This window comes from Sycon ciliatum, chromosome 9 (genome assembly GCF_964019385.1).
Source record: "Sycon ciliatum chromosome 9, ocSycCili1.1, whole genome shotgun sequence".
Lineage (NCBI taxonomy): Eukaryota > Metazoa > Porifera > Calcarea > Leucosolenida > Sycettidae > Sycon > Sycon ciliatum.
In genome coordinates, this window is record NC_088651.1 from 27,729,255 (window position 1) to 27,748,240 (window position 18,986).

The 18,986-nt window shown below is 47.3% G+C and overlaps 1 protein-coding gene across 1 annotated transcript in view; it reads left to right on the forward strand.

Moving 5' to 3' along the window:
* LOC135824966 (uncharacterized) overlaps positions 1-18,986 on the forward strand; it is a 76,110-nt gene that overhangs the window by 41,310 nt on the left and 15,814 nt on the right. Inside the window, exon 9 of the mRNA XM_065337704.1 lies at positions 11,335-11,613. Coding sequence (XP_065193776.1) covers positions 11,335-11,613 — 279 coding nt within the window. The remainder of the gene's footprint in view (positions 1-11,334; positions 11,614-18,986) is intronic.

Below are 18,986 nucleotides of genomic sequence, written 5' to 3' on the forward strand. Positions count from 1 at the left end.
TTGCACGAATATCAAATCTTCAAACAAACTCGATAAATCTCGATAAAATTCCGGAAACTCACACAAATTCGGTCGGGATAACCAAGCGAAACTTTCAAAAACTCACATCATGAACTTACGTGCGGGACAGTCAACTCACGTAAAACACGTCAAATTTTACATGAGTTTTTTCACTTTTTGACGTAAAAGTTCACGGACGTAAGACTTTTACGTGAAACTTAACCTCTCTAATAACAGAATGGAGAAGGTGTGTGTTGAAAAATGATGTGTTGTTTTCCTGTGTGATTGCATTCCCCAAACTGTCCTTGTCTAGTCGCGTGTATGTGTGATATGAGCATGCGCGATTTTGTAGTCGTGAGTCCTTTTGTCAGTCTCTTGTTCGTCTCTGTCGGAGCAGTTTGCTTTCGGTCTTGTAAATATAAATAATGTAACAAACAAGTCTTGTCCTTTGTGTCCTGCGTCCCGGGGAACGGAACGGCTGAGATTCAGTAACATGAGTATGTCATGTATTTCTCGTTTTCTCTAGCTCTTTTTGCCGACAGATGCGTTAGCCCCATGGGAGATCTCACCCATGGGGTACATGCGAGCTGTTATTATTATTATTATTAAAGGATATCAATGTAGACGGCCAAGGTTGACACTGGCCACAAGTGTCTGGTCGCTCAGCTGAATAAGCTGGGTGTGCCAATGAAGACCATGGAAGACCTTTCCAGGTGCCGACAACAAGCAGCAGACAAGACAGACTGGAAGAAACTGTACAGCTCGACACCCGAGGAGAAATCAGTATCAGCAGCTACTACCCCTTGCTGATGATGCTCACAAGACAGAAGCGGAAAAAACTGAATTTCTTTATTTGGTGCTCTACTACGCGAAATATGCTATTATTATTATTATTAGAAAGGAAAAGGACATAATTATGGAAACGAGTTAAGAGTAACTCTCCACCACTGTAACTAGATACTATATACAGTCAGAAAGTACAACAACTAGGCACAAAACTGACGGAGTACTGAGACATTCGACGTCCTGACACCTAGCTTCAACACATCTCCGTAGCGCTAACCGACAGCCTTCCAACTTGGAAGGTTCAAGGTTATGGAAAGACCAAAGAGGGGAAGGCAAGCGCAACGAAAACGAGCACAAGCTACAGTCTCAACGGAACAAAGAATGTCGATTGTCACTGGACGATGATGAGACCAGTAGGCGATTTGACAAAGCGGTCTAACTACAATTCGAAGCAGCAAAGCAGCACACCACCCAACTTGGGTGGGTCAAAAATATCAAAGATAAGTTAAGAAGGGGGGCTGTCGGTCAGCTCTACGGAGATGTGTTGAAGCCAGGTGTCAGGACGTCGAATGTCTCAGTACTCTGTCAGTTTTGTGCCTAGTTGTTGCACTTTCTGACTGTATATAGTATCTAGTTACAGTGGTGGAGAGTTACTCTTAACTCGTTTCCATAATTATGTCCTTTTCCTTTCTACTTTTATTATTGGCTCAATACCCGAGTTTCAAATTGCACACCTGATGAGCCGTCACGAACCATACGGCGAAACGTACGTCGTGTGAAACAACTTGTTTTGTAGTCAACTAGTCCATCACAATGTCAGGCATGAGGAGTACTGTAGGAGTTTAGACTTCGACTTGTACAATTTGTTCTCGCAAAGCTTCCCCCTTCTTAACTTATCTTTGATATTTTTGACCCACCCAAGTTGGGTGGTGTGCTGCTTTGCTGCTTCGAATTGTAGTTAGACCGCTTTGTCAAATCGCCTACTGGTCTCGTCATCGTCCAGTGACAATCGACATTCTTTGTTCCGTTGAGACTGTAGCTTGTGCTCGTTTTCGTTGCGCTTGCCTTCCCCTCTTTGGTCTTTCCATAACCTTGAACCTTCCAAGTTGGAAGGCTGTCGGTTAGCGCTACGGAGATGTGTTGAAGCTAGGTGTCAGGACGTCGAATGTCTCAGTACTCTGTCAGTTTTGTGCCTAGTTGTTGCACTTTCTGACTGTATATAGTATCTAGTTACAGTGGTGGAGAGTTACTCTTAACTCGTTTCCATAATTATGTCCTTTTCCTTTCTACTTTTATTATTGGCTCAATACCCGAGTTTCAAATTATTATTATTATTATTAATATTATTACAAAGTAGTGGTTGCGACTTCGGCGATGATTTGTAAGAAATGGTTTGCTTCCCACACCGGAGCTCGCGCTATTCCGCCGACTTTACTTGACACTTGACTGACTCACGACTGCCATCCAGAGCACACGAGAAGTCCATCGAACCTTCGACTCGGGAAACCTGCAAGAAAGCACCACTCCCTGCTCAATACACAGTGTTTCGTGGAATTCACCCCTCATCAGTTGAGCTTGAGTAGGCTGAGGAAGATTGTGCCTGAAGAGCACCACTTATATAGTGCTCTCCAGGCACAAACATCACCAGGGATACAAACTTACAGAGACGCTCCGTTTCCAGCGCGACAAACACCTCGTGAACACCAGATAGCAGCGTGAGTCAGTGTCGCTCCTGGACGGTGAGACAGATGTCGAGGACCCTCGGTCATTCGCAACGCTGTCACCTCCAAACCAACTAGTCGCAAGCCCGCGCTGGGCACAACAGTACGAAGTAGTGGTTGCGACTTCGGCGATGATTTGTAAGAAATGGTTTGCTCCCCACACCGGAGCTCGCGCTATTCCGCCGACTTTACTTGACACTTGACTGACTCACGACTGCCATCCAGAGCACACGAGAAGTCCATCGAACCTTCGACTCGGCAAACCTGCAAGAAGCACCACTCCCTGCTCAATACACAGTGTTTCGTGGAATTCACCCCTCATCAGTTGAGCTTGAGTAGGCTGAGGAAGATTGTGCCTGAAGAGCACCACTTATATAGTGCTCTCCAGGCACAAACATCACCAGGGATACAAACTTACAGAGACGCTCCGTTCCCAGCACGACAAACACCTCGTGAACACCATATAGCAGCGTGAGTCAGTGTCGCTCCTGGACGGTGAGACAGACGTCTCTGTAAGTTTGTATCCGCATTTGCATCTGGCGTTGATGGTGAAGGTGAGCCGCAGGACGATGCAAGTGAGGAGGAGATTCAAACCGGTGTGGATGATGGAGCAGGTTCTGGTTTGAGCAGTGAGGGAGAAGGTGAGCTGAGTGGGGGTGACAGTGAGTGTGAGGTTGTGCGTGTGAGTCGAGATTGTGTGCGTGCGTCTCGTAATAACAAGTCTTCAGTATACAATCATTTGGTCTCTAGTACTGACTGTTGCCGTACTTATTCCGATTCCTGTTTTTCTGTTTTGTGCCGTGCTCGGCATGGTTATCTGTTGCAGTTACAAGTTTTGGAAGCTGTTTGTCAACGCATTCATAAGCCGAATTTGTGTGTCCAGAAAGAAAGTGTTATTACCCTACAATTGTTCAAATAATGTTCGTTTGTGTAGTGTGGCAACGTTGTTGCCACTTGTGCCTAAATGTGGTTTGTCACCTTCTTGTTTGTTATATTTTTATTAATATCATTCGTTCTCACTTTTTTTGTTGCTGATACACACTTGTCACGCTTAGTTCCTACTTGTATACCCTTGTTTTCTGCACGCTTTTGTGAGAAATCACACCTCGATATTCCAGTGCTGTCATTGTATCTTGCTACCCTACCTTGATTGCTATATTATTTCCTTTGTTCTCATTTTGTTCTTTAGTACAACGGTGATTCCTGAAGAGTGTTGTACGAAAACTTGTTCGAATCATCTATTTTCCATCGCTTTTTCTTCATCCATGTATCTTCCTTTTTTTGAATTCTTTATTCTCACGATGGCACCATCGCCAATAAGAGATAAATTTATGAGAAGGTGAGATTGTGGGTTAAACAGTTGGAAGGTGATTTACATCACTTTGAACTTCCTTACCCTTTACATTGTTTTTTGCATCGTTTCCATCGCTTACATTGTTAATAAAGTAATCCAAATGTCACTTCAGCTCGTCCTACTTATTGCTATATTATTATTATATCAATCAATGAAACTGAAGTTAAGTAATAGAAAAAAATAATGTTAGAAATACCACATACAATCATGATACAAGCGCAATATAACCACTAGAGGCAACGCACAAAGGTAACAAGATTACATAACCAAAGGTGAGAAGGCCCTGGAAGAAGTGTCAACCTACGAATATAACCTAACTTCAGCAACATGCTCTTTCTGCTTACCCAAAACAGGCGCATGAATAGGTATACAAACTGGGCCATCAAAAAGATTTCAGATTTACATCTACTGACGGGGTTTATGTGCTAGCCGGACCCGTTATAACGAGAGAGGACTTGTAACTGGTGTTAAGTGATTCTTATCATGTGACGATGTTCCGCTGATGATATTCACAAGAAAACGTTCCGGACATTTATTTTCATAACCGCAATCAATGAGACAAGCTGAATCGACATTTGTGTATACTATATTCAGTTCGGTTGAGGGAAGTTGCGTTCTCTCTCTCTCCTGCTCCTCCACTTTGGAGCGGGAGAGTTCTGTATTTATTGGACATGACGACTGGCTAGGATACTGGGAATGGGCGGAAGAAAGCCGAAGTGCAGGCCGTTTGCCGTAGGCAGCTTCAACGTCCGCGGGCTGAACTCAAATTTCCGTCAGGACGCCTTGCGACGCGACCTAAAAAGCTATCGTATCGACTTGTGTTGTCTTCAGGAAACAAAGCTGACTGGCAGCCTTGACACTGAGAAGGACGGCTATCGACTTATCGCCCTGGCACCTCAATGTCGCCACTATGGGCTTGCATTTGTTGTGTCGTCTTCGTTATCGTCGCAAATTCAGAAATATTGGAGCTTGTCGGACCGAGTTAACAAGTCCCTGAGAGAGGGCATATTTCCTGCCCAGATGAAAAGTGCTAGGATATCGCCACTCTTCAAAGGCGGAGATCCGAGCATGCCAAAGAATCATCGACCAGTGTCCTTGTTATCGATTGCATCCAAAGTGTTGGAAAGGATAGTCCACGAGCAACTCACACGATATCTAGTTCAGAGCAATTTATTCCCGCCAACTCAATTCGGCTACAGATCCCACCACTCTACATCCGACGCACTAGTGCTAGCTGTGGAAGGTATCTGTGAGGCCCGTATGAACAGACTCAACACAGGTGTAGCCTTTGTTGATATGTCAAAGGCATTCGATAAAGTGAAACATCAAACTCTTGTGCAAGATCTGTTCGAACTTGGCATCTGCGACACGGCACTCTGTTGGCTGGTGGATTACCTCTCTGATAGAGAACAGTACGTTCAGGTTGGCCAGACTAGAAGTCTCCCGTACACCAGTTACTCAGGTGTCCCCCAGGGGTCGGTACTGGGCCCACTGCTATTTATTGTCTATGCCCGCGGCATAGCAGAAGAACTATCACCGTTTAATGTGGGAGCAATCCAGTTTGCTGATGACATCTCTATACGATGTAGCAGGGAGTCTGCGGAAGCTGTTTCTGCACACCTTTCAGCTGCTGTTCAGCACCTGGCCACCTGGCTGAAGGGCCGTGGTTTAATTCTTAATGAAAGAAAGACACAGATATTGCCTATTCCCCCATCCCCATCTCAAGCACTTGAGCTGCATGTCATTTGTAATGGGCAGACGCTGCCTGTTGTGAAAACGGCCAAGTATCTTGGCCTACATTTCGACTCAGACATGAGCTGGAACACCATGACAAGCCATGTTGCACGCCGCGTTGCCGCTAAGATTGGGCTACTAAATCGAAGTGCAGCATGTTTGCCTTTTTCTTGCCGTGTTCAGTTTTTCAGGTCCTTTATACTATCAGAATTTGACTATGCATCTGCTGCCTATGCCCCTTTCTTATCGTCTTATCAGGATAAGCGCCTAAATAGTTTGTTCAAACGTGCGGCTCGCTCGGTGTGCAGGGCAGCCCCTCGCACTCACACGGCTCCCTTACTTGAACGCATGAATGCCCATACCCTCAGCATATACACCCACATGCACATCCTTGTATTCATTTGGCGCTGCCTGAACAAATCTTCAAGTACTCTGTTTGCAAGCTTTTTCACCCGTAGTCCCTCTCTCCGAACACGAGGAGGGAACAGCAAGTTACTCATCATTCCTGTCTCCCCCACTGCATCCTCAGCTAAGCGCATTAGCCATGCTGGAGCTATCCTGTGGAACCAGCTCCCAGACACAGCACGCCTCGAAAGAAAGCGCTCCACTTTCAAATCGCTAAGCCTGGCCTTTCTGTTAGGCAGTACCGTCAACTAGGATGAACTCATCTGCTTCACTACCTCTCTCTCTCTCTCTCTCTCTCTCTCTCTCTCTCTCTCTCTCTCTCTCTCTCTCTCTCTCTCTCTCTCTCTCTCTCTCTCACTCACTCACTCACTCCTTTCTTCCCGGTTGCCGTGCTTGTGACTTTTTTTCCCCTGCTGCCGTGCTCATATTAGTTATCTAACTACAGCTGTATCTTCTTCTTGGTTCTGTTTGTCCGCTTATGATTATATTTTCTTTTCTCTTATTATCAGTGGGACCATTGTCATTAGGTTTAGGCCTGTTTTGGAACTCCACTTTAAATAAAGCCAAACAACAACAACAACAACCGAGTGGCTGTGCTGACTATCAACCTGCCTTCACGGGCGGGCAATGGAGGCACCAAGGCATCCACTCTCGCCATTATCAATGTGTACGCACCAACGTCTTCGTTAGTTGCCCGCGACGCTGATGAATTGGACAAATTCTATTCCGACTTGAATAGTGCATATAATCAAATAAAATCGTCAGCTATCGTCCTCTTCGCTGGAGACTTCAATGCTAAGGTTGGGAAAAAGTCGGATGCAAGAGAAACATGTTGTGGGAGGCAGGGTAGAGGGAAAAGGAACCTGAGTGGCCAAAGCCTGATAGACTTTTGCCATGCTAGTGACTTGTTCATCTGTAACACTGCCTTTCAGCATAATGCAAGGCATGTGACTACTTGGACAGGACATCGCAGGGATGGAGCCAGTGGAGCTACTGTTCCTGTGTATAACCAAATAGATTACGTGCTGTGTAAATCTACCCAGAGGCGGCTTCTCCTTGACAGTCGTAGCTATGGTGGATGCACCCTCTCGTCTGACCACAGGCTCGTTGTTGCGCGGTTGGACCTCCAGAGGCTATATGGAATATTTGGACAGAGGAAGAAAGATGATCTGCAGGCGCCTAAGTTCAACACATTCAAACTAGCCGAAGGACAAGTCCAAGAGGAATATGCTGAGAAGTTGGCCAGTGAGCTGCTAGCTGCCGATCAGGTCCAAGGCAATACCGGCCTGCAGGAAAGATCCCGGAGGCTTATGGAAGTGGTCAGGAGTGCAGCAGGTGATGTCCTTGGCACAGTCCAGCAGAAAACTCGTCGCAAAGCACCAGATCATGAAATTGAGCTGCTGTCCCTGGAACAGAGATCACTGCGGATCAGCATTGGTAGCACTAACAACCCTGACACCAAAGCATCTCTCAAGACGAAACGAAACAGAATCCTTCACGCTATAAGAACAAAATGCCGAGACAATGCAGAGAAAATTATGCAAGAGAGAGCAGCGGAAGTCGAGAGGTTGAAGAATGGAGCACGGATGTTCAAAGCAGTCCAGCTGATGACCAGAAAGCCAAGCCGAAAGCCCATTGTACATGACCAGAAGGGTCGCTTCATAGCCGATGACCAGGAGGCGGCATCTGCGGTCCGGAGCCACTTCCATGACCAGTTTCGTGGGAATGTGGATGCAGGCGTCGAACCATTCACCGGTCGCCCAAGAAGCCTCCAAAGACAAATCTCATCTGCTGAGGTCTCCAACGCACTAAAAAAACTGAATAATGGAAGGTCCCCTTGCCCAGATGGAGTCCCAGGCGAACTCTTGAAATATGGAAGAGAAAACCTGGCACCTCACATTGCCTGTCTGTTCAACAGCATGTTTACAACTCACCAGCACCTTGACCTGGGATGTGGCACACTGGTACCGTTGCAGAAACCAGGAAAGACGGTTGGACCACCTGGAAATCTGCGCCCTATTGTCCTCCTTACATCATTACGCAAAACGCTCTCCATTATTACATTGCGAAGAATATCGTCGAAAGTCGGTGAGCACTTGTCTCCGACGCAGAGTGGTTTCAGAGCAGGCCGATCTACAGCGGACCTTGTTTGGAGCCACAGATGGTTTGCAGCAACATGTCAGCATTATCGGCGGGAAATGACCATTCTTGGAATCGACATGTCCAAAGCATTCGACTGTATACATCGTGACAAACTGTTGACAGTTCTCGAGTCTTTCCTGACGGAGGATGATGTTCGGCTGGTTAGAGTGCTGTTGACCAACACAACTCTGCAGGTACGCATCGGCAGGGCAGTATCAGAGTCCCTTGAAACTACAATTGGCACCCCGCAGGGTGATTCTCTCTCCCCGGTGTTGTTTGTTATATACTTAGAGGCAGCACTGAGAGATCTGAGGAGCACCCAGGTGGCACGAAACAGACCGCCAATGGATCAAAGCATCAACATTCCATTTGAGCTTGTCTACGCAGATGACACTGATTTCATAAGCCTTAGTCGTCAATGGCTCACAGAGCTCGAACCGGTCATAGACCACACTCTCGGGCAGTGAGTCAACAACACCAAAACTGAGTGGACAGAGCTGGGTCGATCTGTAGACAGAATTGACGAGCGCTGGAGGACATCCCGAAAGCTGGGCTCACTCCTGGGCGACCTTGAGGATGTGACACGTCGCAGGCAATTGGCCGAGGCTGCCTTCCGATCCATGTGGTCTCTTTGGAAGCGCCGAGGACTGATCCGAGAGCCGCTGCGTATGAGGTTGTACTGCGCCTTTATCATGCCGATACTTCTCTATAATTCAGGCACCTGGGGCCTGACGGTTGCTAGCGAACGCTCCCTGGACGCTTTCCATAGAAGGCAACTCAGGTCACTTCTCGGCATCACATGGCCACAAAAGATTAGTAATTTGGCGTTGTATGCCCGATGTGGAGTGGAGCCGGTGTCGGACTTGATCCGAAATTCACGCTGGAGTCTATTCGGGCATGTGCTTCGCCTGGGTAAGGACACGCCAGCACGATTGAGCATGGAGCAATACTTTCAGGCACCCGAGGGGAGGTACCGTGGGAGGCCGAGGGTGACACTACCAATAAAGCTCCACACCGATCTGTCCCAGTCGAACAATGGGCACCTGCGGAGTGTTGAGGACTTGCGACGTCTGGAGCGGATTGCTGTGGACCGTCCAGCATGGAACGCGCTGGTGAAGAGTGTTTGTGCACACCCTCGTCACGAGTAGAAACAGCCATGGCACCCTTAAAAACTCATAACAACCATTCTATAATAATATTACTATTTGAATCTTTTAAATAATTATCTGGCAACTCAACCTCATACGTATAATTATCTGGCCACCCATTGACCATGATGCTACATGAGGAGACAATAGTGATGACATTCCAATGAGACCAATTTTATGACGCTCCATGTTACTGAAGGACTAACTTCGATCATTGGTTTTGTAGAGCCCCATTCTCTAGGAGCTGTCTACATCTGCTTTGTTTCAATGTCCAGCATAAGCGAACGTGTGGATCAAGCATAACTGCTTGGTTGACGCTGCCGCGGGAATGCGTATAATAATAATAATAATATTCATGCAATGTAAAACTGTGGAGACAATGTGAAATAAAACGATGAAAATAGGAAGAAATAGTGTAGAGAAAAATATGGATTCAAACAAGTTTTCGTACAACACTCATCAGGAATCGTCGTTGTACTAAAGGACACTGAAACAAAGTTGAACTAATATCTAAGTTATCAATAAACTGTTGAATGGTACCTTTTGGCTGTTGATTAATACAAGAAACTAACTCTCCTCCTCCATGCGCTCTAAAGCCGACCATTTTCCTAGAACCAAGGGCTTTGAGAATGTTCTTGGAACTTCTCAGTGTTACACCTTACCTAGTTTCTTTCTTGCGCCCATAATAATTACACCGTATAAAATCAGTATGCCATGTCAATTACAATATCAGTATCACCTTCTCTGACGAGCCTTTGATAGGTGAAACAGCTGTCAGAAGGAAATGTTTTACCCGTGACCCCTTCGTTGTTTGACGTTATTGTTGTGAGTAATGGCTACCGAGGGTAGCAATGGTCGGCTTTAGAGCGCATGGAGGAGAAGAGTTAGTTTCTAATATCTAAGTGAGAGAAATAACACTAAGAACAACAGCAGTGAAATTTACAAGTGTAAATTTTAACAATAACAGCGAGAGCAATCATGAATGCGTGTGCTAGCAATAAACTTACAAATGAAAAATGAACAAACAAGAGAAAGAAAGAAGGAAGGACAAAGTGATCACACATAACAGCAGTACATTTCACCTGGAACATTAACGGCCAAGCTTGGCCACACCAAACACGACACGTTACTTGAACAATTTCAAAGTAATTATACTATCTTTCTGTACACACAAATTAGGGGTGTGCAGACGCTGATAAATGGCTTCCAAAACTTTTAATTGTAGTCCGTTACCATGACAACCACGGCACAATACAGTGAAAGAAGAGTCGAAATATGAATTGCAACAATCAGGAATAGCTAGCAGATGATTTTACACTGAAGACTTTTTATCACGAAACCTACACACAACACCGACACTCGCACCGACACTCGCACCAACACTCGCACCGACACTCGCACGACCGCTCTCCTCATCGCTCTCCGACTCACTGCTTCCTTTGCCATCCGTTTCATCCTCCGATTCCTCTGCTTTCTCTCTGTTTCGTCCATCCCGCCTGGTCCGGTCCATTGAACTTGACTCGGCCGTCAATCTGCTGTCACGTCCCTCCATTCGTCCTTGCCAGTTGAATGCGTAGCTTCTGTTGCTTTGGCTGTTGATCGTCTTGGTCTTTCAATAGTGGGATTGCATGGTGGATTAGTTGTGGTTGCTGTAGATTGCGTTGTTGGTGTTGGTGTGGGAGCTGGTCATACCCAAGGTGGGTCTTTTTGAGTCGGTAATTGTAGTGTTGCGATCACTGTTGGTGTTGTTTGTGGCCTGCCACTGGCAAGCTCCACCGCCGCAAGAACCGCCGGCGGAGGATCAGGAGGAGGCAATGGGACAGGGATCGCAAGCGGCAGCACCTCAGCTTCATTTTTTTCATTTTAAATTATTGTTTTATACATGGTTATGAAAGTAGAAAGGAAAAGGACATAATTATGGAAATGAGTTAAGAGTTATGAGTTATGAGTGCATAATTAATTTTATTCATTGCTATATTACGACTTTTGTCTCCTCGATTGTTATTTAAAAGTGAATGTTCTTGGTATTTCTCTTGTTCCACAGCAACAATCAGCTGGGTTCGTGAATCTGTATATGCAATTGACAGGCGAGGTTTGGCATCCCTGAATGATGCTAAAAGTGACTGTAAAAAACTAAATGGAAGACTACCTGCAACAATCGATGACGTGTTGACGGCATCCCGTGTATTTGAGTGGGGACCATTTTGGGCCGTATATGGAGATAGAAGTTTCTTCAGCCTTGATGAAGGAAGAGCTAGATCAAGACCGTCGATAGCTGAGGGCGCCAAGACGAGAATGATTCGGAACTATCTTTGCATTGTCGGTAAGTGTGCACCACAGGGAGGGAAGGTGCTCACAACCAACACAACACACAAACACACACAACCAACACACACACACACACACACACGCACACAAACCTGTCCTGTCCTGTAGAGTCACTGCCGCAAAAGGGTCACGTGATCCCATCACTGGGAAACTTGAGAAGAGAGAGAGAGAGGACACGACTCCCGATGACGCTCCAGGTGCACGGGTAGTCGCATCCGCTTGCCGCATATGCACACGTGCTGGAAGGCTGAGCGCTCCTCTGCTGTTGGTTTATGCGCCACCCTTGAACAGCGATGCCTGCCCCGTCTGTCTGTCCGCACACAAACACACACACACACATACACACTCACACACACACACACCTGTCCTGTTCTACCCTGAACATTGCCGTAAAACGGTCACATGTCCCCCCATACGAGGGGCCGACAGACATGGGGTAGGTCGTTGAATATGGTACGCAGCGCGCTCCGCAGGCTAGCGGCCAACGAGAGTTCGGGTATACTTTACGCAGCTGTGGAGTTGGAAACCCCTCTTTGATCGGCAGCATCTGCCACATGCGCTGCAATGAGCCTGGCAGCAGGGTAGTGTTAGCTGAGTCCTCGCCGGCACTCGTACTGCTGCAGCCGAGTTGGGCGCAGACAAAGGAGGGTCCGCCACTGTGCCTGTAGAACGATTGTCGTCAGGTCGACACTTATGGACAGCGAGGCCTCCGGCGCTCCTGAACCATCTCTTACACGCCAGGCATTTCCTGCTCCCAATCTGATCTGCGATCGGCTTGCTGCGCTCCTCTTTTCACTTGTGTCGGGCCATCCCACTCTTCGACAGTGACCGGCCAGAGACTGCGCATGGTGTTCGTGGTTGCGGGCATGGTCCAGATGATGCAACGCTGGAGTACGCCCCTCGCCATTCACTGCGCTCTTGTGCCAGGTCAAACCATTCCTCATCGCCCAGGTCGAGGCATCGAACACCCACTCCCACGGCGTCACGCCACCTCTTCCGAGGGCCACAGGCAGGACGGGTCGGCAAGAGGGCGCCAAACGGTAGCTGACGCGGAGTACGCTCCTCCTCCATTCTGCAAAGATGACCAAGCCACTCCATTCGGTGACGCAGGAGCCGGGTCGGTAGATCGTCTTGTCTGGCAGAGTTCCAGATTGCCAGAACCTCTGTGTTAGTCACACGGGATGTCCAGATGTCAAGTTGAGTGATGCCCAGGATCGAACGGATACATCTCATATGGAATGTCGAGAGGGTGGCTACATCCCGGCTCAGCGGCACCCAGCACTCATAGCAGTAGAGCAGCAGGGATACAACACATGCCTCATACACCTGGCACTTAGTGGCAACTGATAGGTTGCGGTCCACGGACACTAGGGAGGTTTAGTCCCACGTAATCCGTGGGTACTTTACGTGGGTGTACCACGTGATACTCAGTGACCCACGTACAGACGTTTTCTGACTCACGACATGCCGTGTATGGAGGCTCACCCACGTTCCGCCAGAACGTGGGTGAAAATTAGAATGGAGCGCATTGTGCAAGCTGTGAGGGTGCTCACCTGAAGAAGTTTCCGAAGCACGAAATCAAAATATTCGATGAGCTTCTTAGGCCCGGGTAGCTTCGTCTTTGACCAGGTTTGGGCCTTTCGCTTTATGCTTTTGTTTGTTCCGTGTGACTAAACACAACATTGCAACGTGGGTGCCCTTCATCCACTTTACGTGGATCACCCACGTACGCGTTTCCGTTACGTGGGAACTAAACCTCCCTACTGTACGACGCAGCGCCCCGAAGGCCCTCGATACTCCAGCAATGCGTGACACACACACACACACACACACACACACACACACATACACACACAAAAACACAAACACAAACACACATATACACACACAACCAACACAACACACACACAGACGGGCTGAAAGTCTTAGCTATGAAGAACGTTGGTGGATGTACACCTACTTCCTCCGCGCAGGCAAAATTTTAGCTTCTCTCCTTCAGCCCAATGACAGGTGTCTGACAGTAATTTTTGCATCTTGTGCACTTCACCATCACACAAATCTGCTGGTTCAGGCGTACCAGTTCCAAACAAGTCGGCAAAGAGTAAAGAAACACCTAGAGTAGAGCGTGTTGAACGCGAGTGAACTGGTAAAAAGACACGAAGTCAGTCACTGGTCAAGGTGGGTGGCTGGCTGCTAGAGTACCACTGGAGTACAGAGCAGAGGTGTCATGTTGCGAAAAGCCAGCGTGCTTGATTGCATCCGGCACAAGATGTGTGTACGGTAAAATGCACGTGAGCTTGAAGCTGAGAAAGCCACTCAGCGATGCTCGCCCACATACTGCAAACGAACCAGAATCGGCACTGGGCAAAACAGGCGGAAAAGAAAGGCTTCGATGACAGGGTTGTCACTCACCCAGCTCATTTGCCTGATGTCAACGTGAACGATCCTGCAAAGCGACGCTGAGCTCGTCAGCTTCGGCTGGTAAGAAACACGACCGATCGTACTCATGAAGGAGTGAAGCGCTTGGAAAAGTGTCGATACGAAATATTTGCGCTTCTGGAAAGTGCGAAGTACTACCCGACAACAAGTGCTGCGTCGGCTGATGACAAAGGATGACTTCTACATGTTTCGACTTGGAGAGTTTCTCTTGATGTTCAACGACTCCTCAACCCATTCTTAGTCGTTATAAGCCGTTCTGAGAACCTGGAATGTATCAGTAAAATGTGAAAAGATAAGCGAAAACTTTGCTTGGGCGGAGGGAGTATGTTTGATAACGATCCTGGCAAGGCCATTGGGCAATACGGTCAAACCGCGCTTCACTAGACAACCTTAGCAAACAACGGTAACGCTATTTTTACGGTACTCGTACCTTGATCACCCAAATAGCGTTGAAGCTGCAGCGTATAAACGTTATGGGGGCTGATTTATCGTTGTGACCAACGGTACGTGTTTTGGCCAAATATTGCATAGTCCGTACGCATATCACCTTGTATCGCGTATATTTATTATTATTATTATTATTATTACTTGCATGTACGCGTTGGAGTCGACCATGCAAGCATGATCCACAACTTCGCTTATGCTAAACATGATATACAGGACTATGACAGGGGAAAAAATCAGCTAGAACGATGATAATAATAATTATGATACTTATATCATAATAAGAATACAATGTAGCTCATGGGTATTGAAGATATGTCATTTATGAATATGTCTATAATTATGAATATTGCAGCCTGAGTGATAATGATAGTGCTATTTCCTGAGTTTGACTGTTTCAGGATCTGTCGGAATATCACAATGCACAGACCCTCATGCATAGATCTCGCCATGCTGGTCTGTCATGGGCAATGGCTCCCAGGCTCTGCAGAGCGTCTACTATTGAACAATCCAGCATTGGCTTGGCGCAGATCTCCCACCATAAAAACTACAGCCGCGAACCACGTAGTGGCGTATATGGTGACAAAAATGGTTGTACCGCACGAAATCAAAGCTACTCTCGTGGCAACAGCGTACTAAAAATAGCGTGCATCTTGCTAAAGGTCGAACCCAAATCACGGTATTTTCCCCCTTACGATAATACCGTTACAACATAATGTTTTTTGCTAAGGGTGTCTAATGACGCAAAACAACAACCCACGCAACTTGTATAGCTCTAGTTATTCTAACATCTATTACAGGGAAAACTACGCCAACAAAAATCATTCAAAGTCGAGCGCCTCAGTAAAATAGTACTGCTATTCGACTAAGGTAATTTAAATGGACAATATTAAAGCAGAAATAACAAGCAGCAATTTCACAATATAGCTGACGGCTTATCGGGTACGCAAGGATGGACTTAGGCCGATTCCACACTACGCCAGATCCTGTCTAAAAAGCCACTTTTCAGGCAAGTTGCCATGGCGATCACTTTGAGAAGCGGGTTTCGGCACCAAATTTTCAAGTCGTGACTCGCGACATCATAAGAATCCCAACTCAACGGACATGAAAGACAATTAAAGGGGAAGTTAAGGCAAAAATTAAAATTTCACCAGTTGTAGTCTTCGGGGTGCTGAGTCGAATGGTCGTGGCCCGAGGAAGCTGAGACGCTCCCTTCCTTCTTTTTTCCCAATCGAACTCGCGCACTTCCACCGAAACTGGGTAACTGCGCCCTACTTGATGGGGATTTGTATGCAAAATGTCACTAAAAGCGCCACTTCGTTCTTATAAAAGCATGGATGACCACGATTGGCCCATATGTTGTAGTCTTTTGGACGCTGAGTCGACTGGTTTTGGTCCGAAAAGGCTGCGATGCAGCGTTCCTCCTTTATTCCCACTCGAACATGGTTGAGCAAGCGGTCACATGCTCCTGCGTACACCAGTCACCTGGTCACCGTGCCTGCAGGGTACAACTTACTAGCCTGTTTGACTTTTTGGCTGCAGTCCTGTCACTCGAGTTGAACTCGAGTTGAACCTTGGCATGTTGGTGTGAAAGTAACTAGTTGTCGCCTGCTGGCGTCGTGACCAGGTGATTTGGGCACCCAGGAGCACGTGACCGCTTGTTCAACCATGTTCCATTGGGAAAAAGGAGGAACCCTGCATCGCAGCCTTTTCGGATCAAAACCAGTCGACTCAGCGTCCAAAAGAGTACAACATATGGGCCAATCGCGGTCATCCGTGCTTTTATAAGAACGAAATGGCGCTTTTAGTGACATTTTGCATACAAATCCCCATCTAGGAGGGCGCAGTCACCCAGTTTCGGTGGAAGTGCGCGAGTTCGATTGGGATTCAAGTAGGAAGGGAGCCTCTCAGCTTTCTCGGACCAAGACCATTCGACTCAGCACCCCGGAGACTACAACTGGTGAAATTTTAATTTTTGCCTTAACTTCCCCTTTAACGTTTCTTGATTTGGAAAGTTTGTTTCTTTGTTTCTTTCTCAAACAAGATCTATTTTCAACAGAAAAAGGCAGCTGCATCCACAGGCAGCTGCGCACAAAGAACATGCATAAAAATGGCGACCACGACTTTCATTTACGTGGCATGGTGACAAAAGGAACTAGTGCAGCGACAAAACAGAAATGGAGAAGAAGTGAACAGCAAGGAGAGCGAATCGCTAAAATGCACTAGCCTACTGTCTGCACAGTCATGTAGTTAGTGGACACGCAGTCACGTGGTCACGTACACATAACACGTCACACCAATACGTCATCGTGGTCATGCATAACAAAAAGAAAGGAAAGTCACGCGTGAGCAAAACAAATCAAGAGCGCGAAACTACTCACGGGACGAAAACATAACGAAGAATTTGTTTGTGCAATAAAGAGACACAAAGGCAGCAGCATGTACGACAAAGAGCTACACGTGCACCCGCATGTACAACGAAGAGACACAAGCGCAGCCACATGTACAACAGCTCTTTTCGTTGGTATATTTGAATTTGCTTGTGTATCCGTCACGAAAAATACATGAAGGCTAGTTTTGGCAGTGCAGTATGCCATCACTGGTCTGACGCCTTTAAGCTTTGTGGACTGGCACCCTTCCACGAGCGTCAAGGATGGGGGAAGCTCTGTTCAGGAAATGGCGTGCACTTATGGCTACAGAGCGCAAGTGTGGGTGCAAATGTAGGAGTTGCATTTTGATAGAAAGTATATTTTTCGCAGTAAAAGAGTATTTATTTGTAGAGCTTGTGTTGATACAGATTCCTAGGTTCAAACCCCAAGATGGGCAGTTAGTTACATTTTCTCTCCTTGCGTATTTTGTATCTGCATGTTGTTACCCTTTCCGTGAGTCGCTCGTGAGTAATGTATGAGTCGTGTATGGCTAAACCCGTATTTACCCGTATGACTGCTGCTAGTGTTATTGTTCTAGAACATTGGCATAATTAACCAATCACAGAGCACAGCTCTGGAATATTCTAGAATTTCGTCGGCAACCGGTTTATATAAATTACTGATTGGTTGATGACCTAAAAACATGGCTGCCGTTCGCCGCGTGTTTTGTCTTCTTGCATTGTTATTTTCTTGTGCTCTTTTCACTTCTTATCTTTACTTGCCGAGTGTGTAACTAATAATTCTGTCCTAACGAGTATTCGTGAAACCACAAAGTGAGTGCTTTGTTTGAGTGTGTGAAATTGTCTCCGAGGGCCAGCTACTACATTGGTGGCAGCGGTAAACTATAATAGTGTGTATATTCGTAGTGTTCAGTTCAACCCGTGCATTTACCTGTTCAGATGGCGCAGCCTCAAGCAGGAGCAGCAGCAGCAGCAGCTCCGGCCCGCCCGGCGGCTTTAGGACGCCCAGTCATCTTACCACCTGAGTTTACTGGAACAAGCAGCGAAGACTGGCTGACATTTATGGGCCAATTCAACGTCGCCTGTCAGGCAAACGGATATGCGGATGATCAACGCCTGGATTTCCTGCCCTGTCGTCTCCGCGAGGGGGCGTTTCATGTCTACCAGACATTCCGGGCTCAGCACCCGAATGATGCCTACGATGAGCTGTGCGATCGTCTCACTGCGTACTTCAACCCTCCGCAGCATCGCCCGTCGTTCGAGGCCGAGTTTCGGGCAAGAACAATGAAAACAATTGAGAGTCCGGTGGAGTTTGCGTCTGCGTTGCAGAAATTAGCGTCAAGGGCCTACCCAGGCCAGGAAAACACGGACCTCTTCCAACGTTTACTGGTGAATCAGTTTATCGATGGCCTCCCTTCTCCAGAGCTTCGCCTTCATGTTCGAAGTGCCAGCCCGAATAATTTGGCACAAGCTGTGCAAAGGGCTCTGGAAATGGCGGCCATATTCGACGCAGAGCAGCGTCGGTCGAACGGTGCCGCGATCGCGGGTGCGTCGCCGACACCTGCGGCCATATTCGCCGTCCGCGGGTCAAGCCCTGCACTCCCGCCTGCTCCATCAGCTTCCACTACCGGTATGACGTCAGCCTCAGGTGGTAATTATGATCAGATGTTTGTGTTGGACAAGATTTTGCAAAGGCTAGATTCCATTTCGCTTTCTTTGAGCTCTCAATCTCCAGGTAGTCTTCCTCCATCAGCACACGCGAGCGGCGGCCGTGGTTGGAGCGACAGTTCTCAGGGTGCGCAGCAGGTGCGCCGTTGTTTCAACTGTGGCCAGACGGGGCATCTGGTGCGCGCCTGCCCAAACTACCCAGAGGGTGCACGGAGACGAAATGGCCCACAACGACGATCGCAGGGAAACTAGCTGAGGCTGGCCCTGCTCGGCAAGAGTCAGTCCCTCCAGCTAGTTTTAGTAAGCCGAGCATTCTGTGTCCTTCTGTGTCCTTATGTTCTGTGTTTCCGTCTCTTGGTGTTGTTGTCGAGTTGTTTGGTCGTTTTGTCACAGCACTCGTGGATACTGGTGCAGGTGTCTCCCTCATC